A 20821-nucleotide genomic window follows, 5' to 3' on the forward strand; every position below is an offset into this window, starting at 1 on the left:
GTTAATATATCAAGCTCGAAGCGTTTTGAAATTGAATTGATCCTCATACTTCTACATTCACGAGACAGAACAATATCATAATTGATTATTATATACAAAGGATTCAAACATTATGTATTCTGCGGGCTGCTGTTAAAAAAAGAATATTTGTGTTCATTCAAGTCATCAAAATGGTGGTTTATAATTTCCCATAAATTAACGATTTGTGAAACTTAGTTAGCATCTGGGTTGTTGACCAAGTACTCAACGACTTGTCCAACGGTTTTCAATTGGTTAGCAGTATCTTCATCCATTTCGATATCAAATTCTTCTTCAACTGCAATTAAATATTCAGCAGCATCTAATGAATCTAAACCTAAATCAGTAGTCAAATTTTGTTCTGGTTTTAATTCAGTTTTGGCTTCAACTAAATGACTAGTAGCTTCTTGAATACGACGCAAAACATCATCTTGGGTTAATTTTGTGGAATAAAAACGAGGTTGGAAGAATGAAGTAGCTCCTGCTTTGTAATAAGCGGCAACTGATGGAGTAGCTGATCTAGCAACGGTTGATCTGACTGAAGCACGGATGGCTGATTGAGCGGCTAATCTGAACATTTTAATTTATATGAGTTGAAACAAACGATGAATTTAAACTTGAATCAAAAATTTGTAATTGTTCAAGTGTATTTGAAATCTAATCTCCTTTGTAAGTATTGGCTTCCGATTTTTTTTCTTCACCACTTTCATGGAAAGTTGGGAAGCTAGACTTCCGGATCCGGAAATAAAAATGTATATTTGTCATCATAACCAAAATTTACTACATTAATATCAAGTATGTGGAAAAATAAAACTTTATTTATGAAAACAAATATTATAAACTTTTAAATCTAATATACAAGTGAAAGTTGAGTGTTTCTGAATAGAAGTAATTGTCCAAATGTCTATTTATCATGGCGCCTCTTGACGAGATTGTCTCCAGTTCAAGATTGATCTTTTTCTACCCCCACTCCCAGTTGTAACTTGGGACATTCTTGAACTTGATTTTTCAGATGAACCAGATGCAACTCTAGTTAAAGTTGAACCAGTGGAAGTATTGACTGAGATAGTTGATGGAATTCTTTGTGATGCAGCATGTGTTTGTGGTTGTTGTGGTGTTTGATTCACCTTAAATGTACTAACACTTGAGTTTGTTGAACTACCTGCTGAATATGGTGAAGCTGATGCCTTCGGAATTGAACGTCTTAATTCAGCAACATCAATGTGAGTTCTTTTAATCTCACCTTTAAAGTTTTTCTCAAATAAATCAATTAAAACAACATGTGATTCTTTCAAAGATTCTGGAACTAATTTACCATGAACAACTAAACAACGTGAAATACAGATTGCTAAGTTATCAAAAGCACTCTTCAAAACACTCAAGTCATTCTCTAGCTCCTCATCTTCAGGATCAACCTCAACATTGAAAAATTCTCTATATTGTGCAATACCACCATTGACTGGAGCATCAACGGTACCTGATAAGTTTCTTGATAATTCATTGAAACTTGTTGATTTATTTTCACGATCTCTCAATGATTTTTGTGCACTAATTTCTGCATTAACAAGATCTTGTGTTTTAGCACTTAATGTTCTCAATGCATTATGGATTGGTGATAATTTAGTGTTTTCAACTGCAACAATTTCACTTCTGTTCATTAATGTTGGGAATGTATTGAAAGTTTCATATGTTGTTTCTTCAACCCATAAATCCAAGACAGACGTTGATTTTTGTAATCTTTTAGAAGTTGTAAAGTATTTCAAATCTTTGTTCTCCATATACAATCTAGCAGCACTTGATAAATTACCATGATTACTTTGGAAATCAACTTGTGGTTTCACAGTAACAATATGTAAAAATTTACCATTTGGTGTATTTTGAATTAAATAATTTGCTTCATCATCATTTGAAATAATCTTAGCACCTGTATGTAATCTTAATAATCTATTATGAATAGAATTGATATGCTCAAAAGTCAAACCCTCATAGATAAAGCTTCTACCTCTAACAGTTTTTGGGAACCCGTAACCGATGAAGGAAACTTTGAAATAAGTTGGAGTTGATCTATCAGCAGTAGTTAAATCCAAATACAAGTCTGATAATCTATTATGAACAAAGGATAAACCTTTCAAATTGAAATTAATCTTATCATATACTTCAGCAAGTTCTTTATAAATTAGAACAGCTTTTTCTAATTTAGAACCTTTGATCAAATTTGAAGCAATCATTTTATATAAAAATTCTTTTCTTTCAAATGCAGTTTGTGCTGGCAATCTTGGTTTAATAGAAATTGGCAGTTCTTCTTCAACATCCCAGTCATAAGTTGAAGCTAATAACTCTAGACACAAAGCAGCTTGAGTAAAGTTGCTTTTTGAAATATTTCTTTCATAAAGATCATCTAATGAAGCATGGAATTTCTTTGCATTATTAACACGCATCAAATGACGTAAGATATCTAAATCATGGAAAGTTCTTTCATCATCAAATTCATCACCTTTTGGAACAGATGTTAAATCATTTTGAATATCTAAGAACTCACTTAAATTTTGAATGAATGAATAAACATCTGTAAACGATTCATCTTCAGGATCTAACCTAATAACCATTTTTAATCTCTTGATAAAATTTCTTTGTTCATATAAACCAGGAATATACCTTTCAGATTTGAAGAATTTATCCAACCCAATCATACAACCTTTTTCAACAGCTGCTAATTTATTGTGAACAGGTTCATCACTTGTTTCTTGAACCAATAGTTCAGCAATAATGATGGTCCATAAAATTTTGACACCAACAATTTGACATTGTGCATTTCTTTGTAAACAGAAAACCATCAATTCTTCCAAAATACCATAATCTTCTTGGATAAATTCAACATGATAACCAGAGTTCTTCTTCACATGGAAACGAACATAATCTCTCTTCAAAGAGTCCCAACCTAGACAATCCCATGATTGATTAATTATGGAAGCACATCTACCACGGATATCACCTGTGATTTTCCAAGCAGCTTTTCTTGGAACTTCAGCCAAATGACAAATAGATGCTGGCATTGATGAAGACATGGCCAATAATGATTTCAAATATTTACTCCATAATGATCTATCAAATGTATCTGGATTTGTTGCTGATGGGATATGATCTCTAATCAAAATAAATTTGATTAATTCTGAAGAGCTTGTTGTACTTTCAATTAATAATGCATGAAGAGAAATCCATTTTTCTGAAGGGAAAAATTTAGATTGAATCAATAATCTATTAGTCTGAATGATTAGCAACAAATCTTCTTTACTGAATGAGCTAATGAAGTGTTTGGATGAATTAAACATTGTATCATTTTGTGATGCTTCCAAAATAGAAACAAAACCTTGGGAATTAGAAGCAATATTTTTTGAAATTTTGGTAATGAATGCATAAATAACACCTAATTCAACCAAAATTTCCACAACAGTCACATCGTTAAGAACAGAATCCATGATTAATTCAGCAAATGGGTAACAGTTTGGAAATAATTGGGTATACGTTCTTTTAGGTTCAAATAAATTGTTAGTTCTTGCAAATTGATGAACTTTATGGAATAATTCTGCAATTGCTAATAATAATCTTGAAACACTTCTTGGGAAAATATAATTCTTTTCATCCTTATTTACAATGACACCCCAAGCAATATGACAAACCGAAACAAGACACGAGTTTGCTAATCTCAAAACATCAAGATCTGTAGTACCATCATCATAAGCTTCAATAGCCCAATTAATTGCACAAATATAGAACCTTTCAGTTGTGGATTGAAATTCAGCACTTTCAAAAATCCAACTATTCAACAAACGACGAATTAACAAAAGTTTTGTGATGAAAATCTTTGTTTCTTTAGCTTTCAATTTAATGTTTTCATCAGTAGCTGCGCCTAAACCTCTTGTACCAACTGCATTGATCATATTGATACCAAATTGTGCAACTTCACTCTCTGGGAATAAACCTCTCAGTTTCTCTAATAATAGATCAGTATATTCCAAGACTAATAATTGATCAGGGATCATGGATTCAATTCTTAGCAACAAAAATTCATCTAGAACTTGAGCTAATGCTCTCCATGCAATTTGGAAATCTTTGACATCATTCGGATCTAATGCTAAGATTGAAATTTTCAATAATAATGGTGAAATACGACATAATGTTCTACCAACATAATTCCATTCAGTACTTGCTTTACCAAAATAGGAAGCAGTCATAAATATCAAATCAGCACCAACTTTTGGTAAAATACTATCAGTATTTGAATGTTCTTCAACAAATTCATGATATAAATAAGTGTATTGTTCTTGTCTTGCAATAACAACATCTAATAAATGAATAAATGCATAAAATGAAGCAGTTTTCAATTTGGTCAGATTTGATTTTGTAGAAGCACTGAATATTTGTAATAAATTGACCAATAACTCTTTGAAATATTTGATTGATTGATCTAAAGAAGTTTGATTCAATAGTTTTAAAGTATCAATTAACCTATCTTCATGTTCAGGTAATGAATATAACCTTTTCCAAGCCAATATATGCTGGAATGCACTTTCAACATTAAAAGCTTTACCAACATAACGAGTGTCAACTTCAACAGATGCAATAGTTTGGGGGCCATTTTTAAATAAGATTAGTTGACTCTTATTCTGTTCATGAACAAGACCTTTATTAGTGACTAACAAGTCAGCTTCAGCTTTGAATTCAAAATTAACATATAAATGTAATTTCAATGATTCATTTTCACCTGCATTTTCTAATCCACTAATTTTTATTGATTCCCCAACTACTTCATTTGAATGAACAGATGTAAAATCCCAACTATTAGTTGGAATATCATTTGTAGCTTTAGAAATAACAACTTTTGAATTTGAATTTGTATTGACCAATCTAATAGATATCAAATCACCTGGGAATGGAGTTGAGTTAAATGTTAAATTAACTTTACCCATTGATAAATAAATTCTATCATGTGCTTTAACCAACGGATCAAAGAAATTTGTTCTAATTTGATAAATTGGAGTTTTGATGTTTGAGTCAAAATCTGATGCAACCGTTTGTAAATCACCTTTAAATTCTTTAATAGAAACAACTAATTTTTCAGCTCTTGGATTAACTGCAACACCTTTTTTAGAACCTGAAATGACTCTATCAATTAATTCACCCCAACCAAAATTCATATTTTTTGGATCTAAAGTAGTATTATCAGTTTTATTGACATATGAACCAAATAATTTGATAGTGAATTGATGTGATTCACCAGTTTTTAAAGCACCAGTATGTCTTGAAAAGATTCTTGAGATATCAGCAACACCAGCAGCTATACCTTTTCTAACCATTTTTATAGTACTTTCACTAACTTCGCCATATTTTGTGGTATCAATTTCTTCAGTAATTATGGCAACCAAATAAATTCTACTTGTATCAACTTCAGTACCTGGGATATTTCTAAATAGAGCGGCAGAGATTTTATCTAAAGAGAAAGCTGAAGATGAATTTATATGAATGGCAAAGGCTTCAGTTAATCTTCTTTTAGAAGTTCTCAAATATAAATATGCTGTCATACCAGAAAACCCTTTAGGGTTCAATGTTGAAGTACCACTAACATCTTTGAAATCGACCAATATTTGTGAAGGTGTAACTTTATTAAATTTGGTGATTTTCTTTGGTTTTAATTCTTCTTCCAAGTTATTTGTTACTGGGAAATTTGGTGATAATGTAGCGGCTAATTGATTTGCAGCAATGATTTTTGGAATTGGTTGTTTTGCCAAATCAGTACTCCAGTAATCATAAAGTTCTCCAGAATTGACATCTCTTGCTGTGACAGATTGATAACCTGAAGAATCATGTTTTAATTGGGCACTTGAGTTTTGATGAAACTTGCTTGCACCTTTTGATGATAAAAATTTGGAGATATTTGATAATAATAATGAAACTTGTTGTTTAGCTTGTGCCTTTTCAGCTCTTGTTAATAAATTATAAGTTAATTTGATTCTTAAATTATTTAGTTCGTCAAATGATTCATAAAGTTTCTTAAATAAAGCGTATTCACCAACAGAATAGAACGAATAAATATGTGAAGCTAATAAAGATAATGATGGGACCAGTTCATCCAAAAGATCACCAGAATCTAATCTAACCAAGGGTAAAGGCGGTTTCAATTTTATATTTGCACTTTCATCTTGTAAATCACCATTTCTTGCTTTTGTATTGGATAATTGTAAGTCATGAATACTTGGGATTGAACTTTGTCCATATTCAAAATCATTTGGTGATGGAGCAGCAAAATTTGAAGTCATAGCCAATCTATCCATTATATGAATATGTGTCAATGGAACAATAACAACACTAACTCTCTGCTCTGGTAATTTATCCAAATCACTTGATTTTTCAATGAAATCTGAAGGTAGTGGTTGGACAATAAGATAACCTCTAGCCCAATTTGATGTATTATTGGTTTCAAATAAGAACACTTCATCTCCAGGGTACAAATTCTTATAAAAAGCTGATAATTTTAAACTTGGAAATTTGTCTAATGGTAAGAATGGTTTGATAACTTTCCCATGAGCCAGCATGGGTAGAGGAGACCATTGAATCTCATCTTTATGATCAGAGTTACCATTCATTTCAGACATGGTATAATTTGATCTTGATCTTTGATCTATATCTTGACTTTTTTTTCAGATCTAAAGAGTTAAAAGGGAATGTTGAGACAAAAAAAAAAGATCCCAATCAACAGTTATATAAAAAATCTAAGAATGTTCAAAAGATTGTAAAAAATTTCCCACTAGTGAATGGTTATTGACAACTATGAGATTTGAATCGAAGAAAGAATATATAGAATTGAAAGAAATCACTTGGGTATCACAATCCTTGTTTTAACGTTGAATTTGTTTCTTTGATGTAAATTTTCAGTTTTTGAAGATCGCCCGTGGTTTTGGTTTTAGTACTGCACATAAAGTAAGGCGAGAATGGAAGGGAAATGGTTGGTTGATAACCGTTGAATGTGTTATTTTTTAGCGAGATTTAAACTGTCACAGGTATAGAGATACTTTACATATACTGGGGGAGCTTAATCATTAGAAACACACAATATTTTACTCACATTCTTCTGGAGTTTTTCCTCCAAGTGGTCTTCATTCTCCTGAAAATGAGTCCAGAACCAGATTCGTGATTACTTAGATCGGCCTTAATTATGCAAGGAATTTAAAACTGTTGAGGAAATTTTTTTCGTAAACGGAATCTCAAACAAAGTGGTAATTTATAAGCACTACGTGGTAAAATTGAAGTACCTATGGGGCTAACTTTTGAACAAGTTTTGATAATTACAACTTCCTATGTACGACGGGATATATATACATGAGTGAACCAATCTCAGTTGCCGTATACAGCTTGTATTGTTCAACTGCCTTGGTATGCTATTAGTAGAATGTAGTGCTGTTTAACTTTGTCTGGTGACATCAACATTTTGACCAGCTTAACCGGTTAAATAGAACTGCTTTGGATAAAGGTGACCTTCTCTATATGTTTTTCAGTTAATGAATTTAATACGATATCACAGACTTAGGTTCTTATACTTTTTGTTTCTTGTCTTTATGAGAGTCACCATTGGTTTTCGAATCATCTTTTTCATTATCATCTTTTCCATTATCATCTTTTTCACCATCTTTCCCTTCAGCTTTCTTCAATTCATCTAAAATGAATTCTAAACCAAATTTTGCAAACTCTTGCATATTTTTAGATCTATCATTTGACAACGTTCTTTTAACTGTGGAACTTTCACCATTTGGACTTGCAACACCCAAAAACACAGTACCTATATCTTCATTTGTATAGACTGATTTCCCAGTTTCATCTTGTGCTTGAATAACAGGACCTGCAATACCAGTTTCTGATAAAACATAAGTTGAACCAAGATCCATTCTTAAAGTTCTTGCTAACCTTAATACAACTTTTTCTGAAGGACCTGTATAATTTAAAATATCTTCTTCTGACCACCCAGAAAGTTTTAATCTTGATTTTAAACTATAGACCAAAGTACCACCATGGAACCATTGTGAAGCACCTGGAACTGAAACTAAATAAGCTGATAATAATCCACCACAAGCGGCTTCTGAAACAGATATAGTTTCACCTCTCTTGATAAGTATGGATGCAATTTCTTCCACTATCTCGGTAACATCACTTGGTGGAAATTGAGCACTCATCATTGAGCTTTTAAAGCTATCAATTCCTTCTGATCAGAAAATTGATGAATTTTGAAAGGTGTCAAACGATGTCTCTTACTAGTAATTTGTAAAGTTCTTACCACGCGCGCGCTTAGTTTTAACAAAACCGGGTAAAAAGCGCGAGGTTTTGATTCAGATTTTGAGCGCACAGGTATTTTGATTTTGGAGTGGCAAGATTTGAGAGTTTGATACTGACAAATAAAGCTCAATTAAACCAATTGTATCAACAAAACAAACAATTGAATCAAGATGTCCACAATTAAGTTCAGAGCCGGTAGAGTTAAATATGATGCAGACAAAAAATTAGCCACACCAGAACCAATTCAAGGTCAAATCACTATAAAACCTTCTGATGAAGACGAATCATTTTATTCATTTGAATGGGCTCCAAAAGATAACGTTCCAAATGTTGAAAAGGAAGAATTGCTAGTGGTGCCCGGTGATGTTACTTGGAAACAAGTCGAAGAAGCCAATACTGGTAGAGTTTTCGCTTTACAATTCTTATCATCAAGTGCTAGACATTTATTTTGGTTACAAGAAATCAATGATGATGAAGATGAACCAAGTGCATTAAGTAAAAAAGATCAAGATATCTTGAGAAAAATTGAAAAGATATTTCAACCAGAAGAAGAAGAAGAAGAGCAACCTGAAGAAAAAGGTGATGTTGAACTTCCAGATGCATCATCAACAACTGCTGCTACTACCACTACTGAAACAACTACAAAACAAGAAAACACACAGTAAGTACATAATGAGATATGAATAGAAATTTGCGATATTTGATCTATCATGATTTTTCTCTTGTAATAATACAAAAACTAACTGGAAAGTCAGGCCAATTTATGATTTGAATGACGTCTTAACACCTGAAGCTTTAACATCTTTGATAGATAATGCAGATGAAGATACTTTAAAACAATTATACACACATTTACCTGAATCATTTGAACATAATAAAGAAAATCTAAAAACTGTATTATTTAGTGGTTTTTTCAAAAGAAGTGCATCAAATCTTGGTAATGCATTGAATAATGGTGGTGGGTTTATTGTTTCAAAATCATTGGAATATGAGTATGAAGGTGAAGGCATTGTTAGTTTCTTGAATGCCTTGAGAAAAAAATCAAAAAAGGAAGATAAATAGTAAATATATCATCTTGAAGTTATGGACCGAACCCTGAATTGTAGACGTTTCTCAGATCTTATTAGATCTTATTTTACTGCGTATGATCATAACTATAAATGTAAATTCTACAGAAAATCGTAGATCGATTCCGGCTGACGGATGATACTCGTATATTTTATACAAAAAATCGAATCAAATCGAGAATGAAACAATCAAAACTGTTTTAATTTTCCTTTAAAACAATAGATCTTTTTATGTTTTGTAATTACGTTATGTTGTGATCTGCCCGAACCGCATACGCCAAAAAAACATAAACAAAAAAATTGAAAATAAATCACCATACTTTTTGACCCATCAAAACAAAGAACAATTATCCAATTTTAATTAATTAATCATACAAATTCATACAGAGGCTGACGAAATTTGAGGTATGTGTTATTTTTGAAATAGAGGTATAGGACTATTTCCAAGATTGAATGATATATAGTCACATTCTTCCCTTTTAAGATTTATTACATTCCATAATAAAGACACAAGATTTACTAACAAAATCAACCCAGTGAAGTTTTGAAGTATGTCGTCTTCAGATCAAAACTTGAAGTCTCAGCTATCTGATCTACAGAAACGGCTATCACAATCTACGTTAAATTCTCCAAAAAGGCCTACTGCTAGAAATGAGCAATCAGAACAACAAACTGATCATCATGATATTAATGACCCAAGAAGAGTTGCGGAGGAACCTTCTAAGAAAGGTTTATCCAATTTCTTAGGTAAAAAAGATAAAAGAATTTCATTACCAGTGTTTGATAATTCTTCAAGATCTTTATCATCTCAAACAAAAAGTGGAGGTAAAGATTTAGATTTTGTTGTTGGTTTAAGTGATAACTTACTATTAGAATGTAGAAGATTACAAGCTGAAAATCAACATAAATCACAAAAATTGAAAAGTGTTGAACATGAAATTGAAAAAATGAGAAATATTAATGGCTCACTATTAGCTAGATTAAACGAAGCTTTACAAAATGAAGAAAAATATAAAGATACCAACTGGGAACTTGAGGCAAAATTACAACAAGTTTCACAAGATTTCAAATTAGTTACTGATAATTTCAATAAAGCACAATCTGAATTGAATAAACAATTAGAACTGTCTCATGATATTAGATCTGAATTAGATGAATCCAATATGAATAAAGCTACATTAGAGCGTGATTTCTCTTCAAATCAACTTACGAATACAAATCAAATTCAAGATCTTAAATCACACATTGATGAATTAAATGATGAAAATTATAAGTTGAATGATGAAATTGATGAGCTAAGAAAGAAATTAGAGGAATCTGAAAAGAAACCAGCTGAACCTGTCTTAACAAAGATCCCAGATCTTAGACCAATGGATGATGAATCATCAGATGAAGAATTTAAAGAACCACCAGTTTCACCAGTCAAAACTATACCCGTTAATAATACTGCTCTGGAATCAGAAACTTTAAGAGGATCATTAACTCAAGCACATCATACAATTGCTAAATTAAGAGCTCAAATATTGAAATTAAGATCAAATGAATTATCAAGTAAACAAAATTCACCAGTTGCTTCCAAGAAATCACAAAATCCATTACCTAAAAAATCCATTAGAAGTTTGAATGAACCTGGTAATAGATCTTTCCATGTTCTAAAACCTTCATCAAACAGAAGCTCAAAGAACATCTACGAAGATTCAATGGATGCATCTGATTTTGATGATGATTGGGAAAACTTTGAAGGTGATACGTCTAGATCAATTGGTGCATCTCCAACTGCTAAACGTTCAAGACCAATTTCATATACACAAGACCTTATCGAAGATACTGATTCTGATTTTGATGAAGATGAATTAAAAGATGTTGCACCATTATCATCAGAATTGAAAGTGCTCTCTGAAGAAGATGTTGAAAGATATGCAGAAGAAAATGGTCTTGTAATTTTACCTGGTGATCAATATTCAAAACTTATAGGTCAAGATTTAACCACTGATGCTATTGTTACACCTGCAAAGAAATTTGGTTTTGTTTCATTACCAAATGATGATCCTGTCGCTAAAGAAATATCAAGAGAAGCTGATTTACATAAATTTGCTGAATCTAAAGGATTGATTATTTTGAGCAAGAAGGAACTAGCTCTTAAAGAAGAAGCATTGGCTTCAGGTGCTAAACAAATCACTGACCTGGTTGGTCAAGTTTCTGATTTAAGATATTCCAAAGAACAATATGCTAAAGATGTTGCTGATTTCAAGAAGAAATTGGAGGAAGCAGCCATTGAAACTGCAAATATTGAAAAAGAAAGAACTTCATTACGTGAGAAAGTTAAGAATCCAAGCAGAGATTTCATCACAAATAATGCATCAACATTAGGATTACATACTTTACCGGTTGTTGAATTTAAGACATTGACTGATAATTTATCTCATTACAAATCAATTCATGAAGATCCAAGTCATGATTTCTTGTTAGAAAAAGCACAATCTAAAAACTTGAGATTACTTCCTGAGGATGATCATTCAAGTTTGTTATTAAAAATTAAAACATTCGAATCAAAACTTTCATCTAAAGAAAAGGAGGTATCAGATCTTGAAGTTAAGTTTACCAACGCCAGAGAACAATTGAGAAATCAAGAATCAAAATCATCAGCAAAAATAGATGAATTAGAACAACAAATCGCTTCTGTTTCGAAAGAACGTGGTAATTTGAAAGATAATATCAAGTCTTTAGAATCCAAGTTAGAAGAATATCAATCAAATAATAAAGAGTTACAGTCAAGAATTGAAGAACTAGAACGCGAATCTAAAAATGCAGTTAAAGAAAGAGATACTTTGTCTTCATCTGTTAAGGAATCTGAATCTATCGTTCAACAATTGAGATCTACTATTGGTGTCACAACCAAAGATAAAGAAACTCTTGAATTAACTACCAAAGAATTGAAATCTTCCATTGAAGGGTTCGAAGCCAAGATTCAACAATTAGAATCAGATAAGAGCTCTCTTTCTGAGACCGTTGAGAAATCTGAAATTAAGATCAAAGAATTAGAATCTTCCATCCAAAAATCTGAAACTGAAAAGAAAGTTCTTTTAACAACTATTGGAGAAGCTGACTTGAAGGTTAAAGACCTGAACAACAAAATCCAAGGGCTGGAATCCGAAAAGAAAGAACTTTCTTCGGTAATTGAACGTGCAGAACTAAAGACTGAAGATTTGAGCACCAAAATACAAGTCTTTGAATCCGAAAAGAAAGATCTTTCAACAACCATTGAACAATCAGAGTTAAAGATCAAAGAGCTAGAAGCCAAATTAGAAGCCAATTTAGATAACACAAATACCCTTTCTTCAACTATTAAACAACTTGAAACTGATCTCAAAGCTGCAAAAGATGAACATACATCTGTATCATCTAAATCCAAAGAACTTTCAACTACACTAGCATCGTTGCAATCATCATATGATGAACCAGATCATGATTATATTGCTCAGAAAGCCACTTCAAGAGGTTTCAAATTATTGAACATTGATGAACATGATAAGCAGATCTCTGACTATGACTCAACCGTTACCAGCTTGAAATCAGAAGTCGCTAAATTGGAGACCAGTATTGGTGATTTAGAAAAACAAGTCAGTACAAAGACTGCCGAAATATCATCATTATCAGAGAAATCTAAAGGCTTACAAAGATCTATTGATGATCCATCAACCGAATATATCAATGAAAAAGCTTCTGGTAAAGGTTTCAAGGTTTTACAAGCTGTTGAACATGAAAGACATTTGAATGAATTAAACAATTCAATTGAATCATTGAAAGTCAAACTTGCTTCAGAATCTTCAAAATCTGAAAAGAAATCTGAAATTGCCAATAAGTTGATCACTGAATTAAAAGAAAAAGTTGATTCTCTAGAAGCTGAACACAAAGAACTGGTTAAAAATAATGCTAACCTTCAAGATGAACTAGAACGTGCCACTGGTGAATTATCAATTATGAAATCTCAAGTGGAAAATCCAACTCATGAATATTTATCTGATAAGTCAAGTAAACAAGGGTTATCTGTTCTTCCAAAGCTTGCTCATGTTAGTTTATTAGAGAAGGCTGGTAAATCCGTTCATGATTTGGCAAAAGAAGAAGATTTTATCGTTTTGAAACAAGATGATCATGATAAACTGAAATTATTAGCTAATGAACCAACATTGGATCATCTATCTTCAAAAGCTGAAATCCACAAACATAAGCTTGTACCAGTTAAAGAATTAGATGATTTGAATAAAAGAGCAAATACCACGATTGAAGAACATGCAGATGCTAAAGGTGTTACACTTGTTCCAAATAATGAATATAAAGCACTACAAGAAGAAATATCCAATCCTTCTCTTGATGCTCTACATAATCACTTGAAAACTCGTAAGCATGTTGCTTTATCTGAGGATAACCTAAAAGACTTGAATGAGAAGGCAAATAAGACTGTTGAGATTTTAGCTAAAGAACAAAACTTGGTGTTATTGGGTAAAGATGAACATACAGAACTTCTTAGAAAAGTTCAAGATCCTACGGTTGATGAATTGAAAAACTTCGCCGAAAGTAATAACCATGTTTTGATACCACTGGATGAACACCAATCATTAGTTTCCAAATTTAACAAATCAATTGACGAGTTAGCTTCTGAAAATGATCAAATTGTTGTATCTAGAGATGATCACAAAGAGCTTACTAGAAAATCAACTAAACCATCAATTGAAGAGCTTCTAGGATTCTCTGCTGCTGCTGGATATGTTGCTTTACACGGTGATAAACACAAAGAGCTCGTCAATAAATCAGAAAGATCTGTTCATGATTTAGCAAGAGAATCAGACCATATTGCATTGACTAATAAGGAACATCAAGAATTGTTGAACTCCATTAATTCACCTTCTGTTGAGTACCTGTCTTCTAAAGGTTCTGCTGTTGGGTATGCATTAGTTAAAGATGATGAGTTAAGAGATATCACATATCGTGCCAATAAAACTATAAATGATCTTGCAACAGAGCAAAAGAAGGTTGTTTTATCGGAAGAGGATCATGGCGCTTTGGTAAATCCTCCAATTAATATCTTGACTAAGAAGGCTAAGAATCTTGGATACGTTACTGTTCAAAAATCAGATTATGATAGTTTGGTTAGCTTATCAAAATCACCAAGTTTAGACTTTATAACATCAAAAGCTAAGGGATTAGGATATAGTGTTGTTGATTCTGATGATTATGACACATTGGTAAAAATCAATGACTCGCCATCGAAAGACTTCATCCGTCAAAAAGCTACAAATCTAGGTTTGATTGCAGTTCCATTGGTAGACTATAATGGGTTGAAAGAAGAAGCTGCTAAATTGAAGAAGGATTTTGCTGATAAGAGTTTATTAACTGAAAAACTTACATCAGATGGGTCTGTCGTTTTGAAGCAAGAAGATTATGACATCCTTGTTACCAAAGCTAACACATCACTGGATGACCTTGCAGCTAAAGAAAATAAGGTTGTTATTCCAAAAGAAGATCACGAATTGTTGCTCAGCCCTTCAACTGATACCATTTCCACACATGCTGCTAGACATGGCTTACTTGCTGTTCCTAAAGATACACACCGTGCATTAGTTTTCAACAACGAGACTCCATCATTGGATCACTTGACTTCAAAGGCATTAGCTCATGATCATTTGGTTATATCGAAATCTGATTATGAAGATCTTGAAAAGTCATACAAATCACCTTCCTTAGAGTATTTGACAGAGAAAGCCAAAAATAATGGAGCCGTGTTGGTACCATCAGTAGAACATCATGAATTAAAGGTAAAATTTGAGAAAACTATAGATGATCTAGCAAAGGAGGATAATAAAGTCGTTCTGGATCAAAAAGCTCATGAAGCTTTATTGAATCCATCTATTAGTACTGTTAGAGATTATGCCGAACGCTCTGGTCTCGTTACTTCAACAAAAGATGAGCATGAAGCTTTATTATCTTCACTTGAGTCTCCATCATTAGACTTTTTACATAAAAAAGTTCAAAATCATTCACATGTCATTCTTCCTGATGAAGAAGCTAGAGAACTTCGTGAACATAAAAGTACTCCCTCAAAAGAATTTTTAACTTCAAACCTTGCCATCTTTGGCTTAGTTGCTGTTGCTAAAGAAGAATATCACTTATTGAAGGAAAAAGCTTCCAAATCAGTGCAAGAGTTGGCCTCAGAATCAGGATTTACTACTGTCACTGTTGATGATTACAAACGTCTAATCGATCCAACCAAAGAAACCTTAAAAGAAAAGGCAGACGAAAGAGATATGGTGCTATTAGAACAAAAGGAATATGATCAATTGTTGAATCCATCAAAAGACAAACTATCTAATAAAGCCTCAGAACTTGGATTGAGTTTGATACCTACACAAGAGCTAGAAACTTTATCTAAAAATGCAAATAAGACAATTGATGACCTTGCTGTTGAGCACAATAAAGTGTTATTAACACCAGAAGTCCATGATGCTCTCAAAAGTCCATCAAATGATACTATTGTCAAATTTGCTTCGGCTGCCGGTCTTGTTGCTATCACGAATAAAGCATTTGATGAATTAAACTCACCAAGTATTGACAAACTAAGAGAGTTATCAGCTGCTAACAAACTTCAATTGATTCCAAAAGATGAATTCGAACATCTATCAGTAAAATCTGCTAGAACTATTGACGATTTAGCTAAAGAATCCAATAGTGTCGTTCTCACCAAAGAAGACCATGCGTCTTTAGAAAATCCAAGCAAAGACTCTATTGTTGCACATGCTGCTAAACATGGACTAGTCACTTTAGAATCTGATGATCATAATGCTTTATTACATCCATCAAAAGATATACTATCAGTACATGCTCACCGTGAGGGTTTGAAAATCATTCCAACAGATGAATTTGAGTTATTGGTTAATCCTAATAAAGATTCAATTATCAAGAAAGCGCATGAACATGGTTTAATTGCTATAGAAAAGGATGTTTTTGATGACTTGAAACATAATGCAGAATCACCTAGTGTTGGTCATGTTACTGAAAAAGCACACGATCTTGGATTTGTTGTGTTATTGTCAGATGAATATGATGGCCTCAAATCATTAGCCAATATGCCACCGTTAGATCATATTACTCAAAAAGCAACAGAGTATAATATGAAAGTTGTTCCTAATAGTGATTATGAAAAACTACAGGAATTAGCCCATTCTCCAGATTTGGAACATTTGACCTCCAAGAGTAGAGATTTAGGATTACAAGTCCTCCCTGTTGATGAGCATAAAAAATTACTCGGTCTTTCACAGTCACCACCTGTTGATCACTTGATTGAAAAAGCTGGATCATTAGGCTTTACATTATTAACCTCAGAAGATCATAAGAAGTTAAGAAATGTTAGTGAAAATCCTAGCCGTGATTTCATTTCAACCAATGCTGAAAAATCAGGATTAGTATTGATTGAAAAAGAGAAGCTAGAGAAATTAAGTGATATAAATTCAGCTTCAATCACTTTGATAGAACCCCGTGCTACAGAATTGAGATATCTTGTTGTAAAGAAAGATAAATTATCAGATGTTGTACATAACTACTTGAGTGAAAATGATTTGGTTTCTTTGAATCAGGAAGAATTTGCTAAACTCAGTGAACTTGAGAAACTTCCGATTGATACAATTGCACCTCGTGCTACTGAATTGGGATATATGCTTGTTGAACAAAGCAAATTGTCGGAGTTTACTGATAAATATTTGACAGAGAATGATTTGGTTTCTTTGAACAAAGAGGAATTCGCCAAGCTCAGTGATATTGAGAAACTTCCTATAGAAAAAATTGCACCTCGTGCTACAGCATTGGGGTTTTTGATGGTAGAAGAGAAGAAACTTGCTGATTTTGTCTTCCACTACTTAGAACAACACAAGCTAGCGCATATTTCTGAAAAAGATTTATCAGAGATGAGAAATATAAACTCTGTGGAAATCAGCGAAATAACACCTCGTGCTACATCATTGGGATATTTGGTCATTGAACAAAAGGAACTGAATGAGTTCATTAATAGTTACTTAGAAGAGCATAATTTGGCTAATATATCTAAGGATGACTTGTCAAAATTGAAGCAAGTTGATTGTCTAACAGTTAATGAAATCACTTCCCGTGCCAAAGATCTTGGATTTGTCGTTGTTGATACTACCGAATATGACAAAATCACCAAGGATATTACCAAAGAAGATGTGATTTCTCATGCTGATAAATTTGGTCTAAAATCTATACCTCATGATACTTATCATAGACTCGCTAACCCTGAAGAGGATGACTTGAAGTTACATGCTGAATCAAGAGATCTCACTGTCATTCCGCGTTCAGATTATAACACATTATTAGCTCAAGTTGAACAACCTGATAAGGCCTTCCTTGAAGCGCATGCTGCTACACATGGATTGATTTTGATTACCCAAAAGGAATATCAAGGTTTGAATGATGCCATCAATAAAGTTTCCAAGAGTGACTTGGAACAAAAGGCGAAATCTATTGGCCATGTTCTTGTACCACTTGAGGAATTTGAGCAGATGAAGAAGATCGATGAAGAAGAAGAAGCCAGTAGAACACCAACAACCCCAATCAGTAAGGTTGCCCAAAACAAGGACTACTTTGAAAAGATAACACAAAGTACCGAGAAGGATCGCCAAAGAGCTAAAGTATTTGAATCTGCTAGAGGTCTTGGATTTGTTCCGGTTGCTGCTGATGAATATAAACAATTATTGGAGCATCAAAAGGATTATGTTTTGACTAAATCCGATATTTACAAAGGTGCTAAGGAATTCAACCTTTCAGTGTTGCCTACAGATGAATATAAGAGCTTGTTGAAGAAGCGCTCAAATAGAGATAGTATCACATATGATGATTTACAAGCCATTGCACAACGCTTGAACTTGAATATCACTTCACATGGTGATGAGGCTAATTCAAGATCAGTTCATCCACTGACATTACAATCAAATGAATCTATTTCCACATTCACCTCAACAATCAACGAAAGTGAATTCACAGATGCCTTGGAACGTATTCCATCAAATGCTTCAACAATTCGTGATTTGCATGCGAGATCTATTTCTGAAGACGAGCTTAGAGATCAAGCTAACCTCTTGGGTCTTGCTCTGGTTCCAATCAATCAATCATTTGCCGATGAAGCAGTGCCTGACTTAACACACGAAGGTGAAAATGATGAAGGTGACCAAGATGATGAAGATCAAGAAAATGATACGATTGTTGATGGAAGTTTTATTCCTTCTAATAGAGATGCCATTTCAAGAGCTGCTGGTGATTTGGGATTAGTTGTCATTGAACAAGATGAATTTGACCTCTTGCAAAATAGAGAGCTTACAGAAGATGACTTGAAACTACACGCGGATAAACTGGGATTGAATATTATTGATAATGATAAACTACATGTATTGGAAAAATTACAACGTCCAGATGAATCACACATTCGTGAAGCTTCAAAAGGATTAGGTTTGTTAACATTCACTAAGGCCGAAGTTCAAGATTTAGAAGAGAAAGCTAAATCAAGTGTTAATCCAACCGATCTGATAACACAGGATAATGTTCAAGAATATGCCAACTCTCTGGGTCTAATTCTTTTAACCAGAGAAAGATTTGATAAGTTAGTTGAAACTTCGATCACAAGTAAAACTGATTTTATTGATAAAGCTGCTGATTTTGAATTAGTCGCTTTAGATAAAGATGTATACCAATCACTTACTGAGAAAACCACCAAAGGTAATGGGTTATCACAAGCGGCTATCGTTGCTGGTGCTTCAGCTTTAGGATTATCTGTTTTGTCCTCAGATGAACTTGCCACTCGTGCAACCACTAAAGAATCAACTAAAGAATCTGTGGTTTCAGATGCTGATAAATTTGGTCTTAAGGTCATTAGCTTGGAAGAATATAATTCTTTGGTATCTGCTTCTAAGAAGACGCCTGAGGAGTCAGATTTAGAAAATTATGCATCTGAGCATGGATTTGTCTTTATCCCAGAAGTGGAGTTACAAGCTATAAAAGACAAAGCAACCCAAAAAGTTTCAAAAGAAGATATTGTTGAGAAGAGTCCAGATTTTGATTTAGTAACTCTTTCTGTGGCTGATTTCAAACAATTGAAGGCAGCTTCAGATGCGAATGCCACTCCATTACTTTCGAAATCAGATGTTGTTTCAAGAGCTACAGAATACGATTTGGTTGCTGTTTCCAAGGAAGAGCTTGAAGTATTGAGAAATAAGGCAGGTATCAAAAGTAAAGAAAATCTTGAAAAGCCTAAACCTGAACCACCACTATTGTCCAAAGAAGATGTCGAGGCTGGCGCTAGAACTCACGGCCTGTTAGCAATTCCAGAAAATTCATTCATTGCAACTAATATTTCAAGAATTCCAGATGTCAATAATGTTGTTGTTCTGCCAGTGACCTATTATAACAAACTGACTAAATCAGAATCTTTGAATGTTGATAAGATTTCTAATGATGAATTACAAGCTCAAGCTAAAAAGAGAGGATTCCATATTACATATGGTGAACCTGAAGCTCATAAAGATTCACATAACTTGTTATCTAGAAAGAGCACTTTGACATCGTTGGCCACATCCAATTCTCGCAGAAATCTGGCCGAAGCTGCTGCTTCTGCTGCTTACCAAGAATATGAAAATCAACCAAGATCGAATTCCCATTCAAGCTCTAGGGCACATTCGATCAATAGATCAGGTTCCACTATTCACCAGCGTGATGTGTCAATCGATGGAGGAATTTCATTGATCACTAATGCTTCGTTATCTGAACCATCAATTATACCAGCACTGACTCAAACTGTTATTGGGGAATACCTATTCAAATACTACCGTCGTTTAGGACCGCTAAGTTCTATTTCAGAAAGCAGACATGAGAGATACTTTTGGATTCATCCATATACATTAACATTGTACTGGTCATCGACAAATCCTGTTTTGGGTAACCCTTCAACTCATAAAACACGTGCAGCTGCTATCATTGGTGTTGAAAGTATTGAAGATAACAATCCATTACCTGCTGGTTTACACCATAAGAGCATTATTGTTCACTCTCAAAGTCGTTCCATCAAGATCACATGTCCAACAAGACAACGCCATAATATCTGGTATAACTCATTACGTTATTTAATTCAAAGGTCTATGGATGGTATCAACCTTGAAGATGATTTGGACCTATTAAAAGACAATAGTGCCAAATAGGATACTACATGAATTCATTCATTAATTATATTTCATTGTTTTTATATTATGATTCCCATATTTGTTATTTGTTTTATTTGTTTTATGTTAAAATTTTTGTTATATTAGACATATATGTCATATTCCACCTGTTAATACTTAATTATTATTCATTTATGTTAT

General features: G+C 33.1%; 5 protein-coding genes across 5 annotated transcripts; 2 read left to right on the plus strand and 3 right to left on the minus strand.

The window, feature by feature from the left end:
- Positions 1-212: 212 nt before the first annotated feature.
- On the minus strand, positions 213-596 carry ACP1 (putative acyl carrier protein, mitochondrial precursor; the record flags this gene model as incomplete). Its single annotated transcript, XM_011276144.1, has 1 exon — positions 213-596. One exon carries the CDS (start codon positions 594-596, stop codon positions 213-215), a length of 384 nt encoding a protein of 127 aa, XP_011274446.1.
- Positions 597-929: 333 nt separating this feature from the next.
- DCK1 (guanine nucleotide exchange factor DCK1) lies at positions 930-6668 on the minus strand (the record flags this gene model as incomplete). The annotated part of the gene is made up of 1 exon (XM_011276145.1): positions 930-6668. One exon carries the CDS (start codon positions 6666-6668, stop codon positions 930-932), a length of 5739 nt encoding a protein of 1912 aa, XP_011274447.1.
- Positions 6669-7604: 936 nt separating this feature from the next.
- Positions 7605-8243, minus strand: BN7_3297 (CinA family protein; the record flags this gene model as incomplete). The annotated part of the gene is made up of 1 exon (XM_011276146.1): positions 7605-8243. The coding sequence occupies one exon, from the start codon at positions 8241-8243 to the stop codon at positions 7605-7607; it is 639 nt and encodes a 212-aa protein (XP_011274448.1).
- Positions 8244-8510: 267 nt separating this feature from the next.
- On the plus strand, positions 8511-9402 carry RPN13 (proteasome regulatory particle lid subunit RPN13; the record flags this gene model as incomplete). Its single annotated transcript, XM_011276147.1, has 2 exons — positions 8511-9001; positions 9096-9402. The coding sequence occupies 2 exons, from the start codon at positions 8511-8513 to the stop codon at positions 9400-9402; spliced, it is 798 nt and encodes a 265-aa protein (XP_011274449.1).
- A 556-nt stretch (positions 9403-9958) lies between these two features.
- On the plus strand, positions 9959-20659 carry NUM1 (Num1p; the record flags this gene model as incomplete). The annotated part of the gene is made up of 1 exon (XM_011276148.1): positions 9959-20659. The coding sequence occupies one exon, from the start codon at positions 9959-9961 to the stop codon at positions 20657-20659; it is 10701 nt and encodes a 3566-aa protein (XP_011274450.1).
- Between the last annotated feature and the right edge of the window lie 162 nt (positions 20660-20821).

This window comes from Wickerhamomyces ciferrii, contig 00088 (genome assembly GCF_000313485.1).
Source record: "Wickerhamomyces ciferrii WGS project CAIF00000000 data, strain NRRL Y-1031 F-60-10, contig 00088, whole genome shotgun sequence".
NCBI lineage: Eukaryota > Fungi > Ascomycota > Saccharomycetes > Phaffomycetales > Wickerhamomycetaceae > Hansenula > Hansenula ciferrii.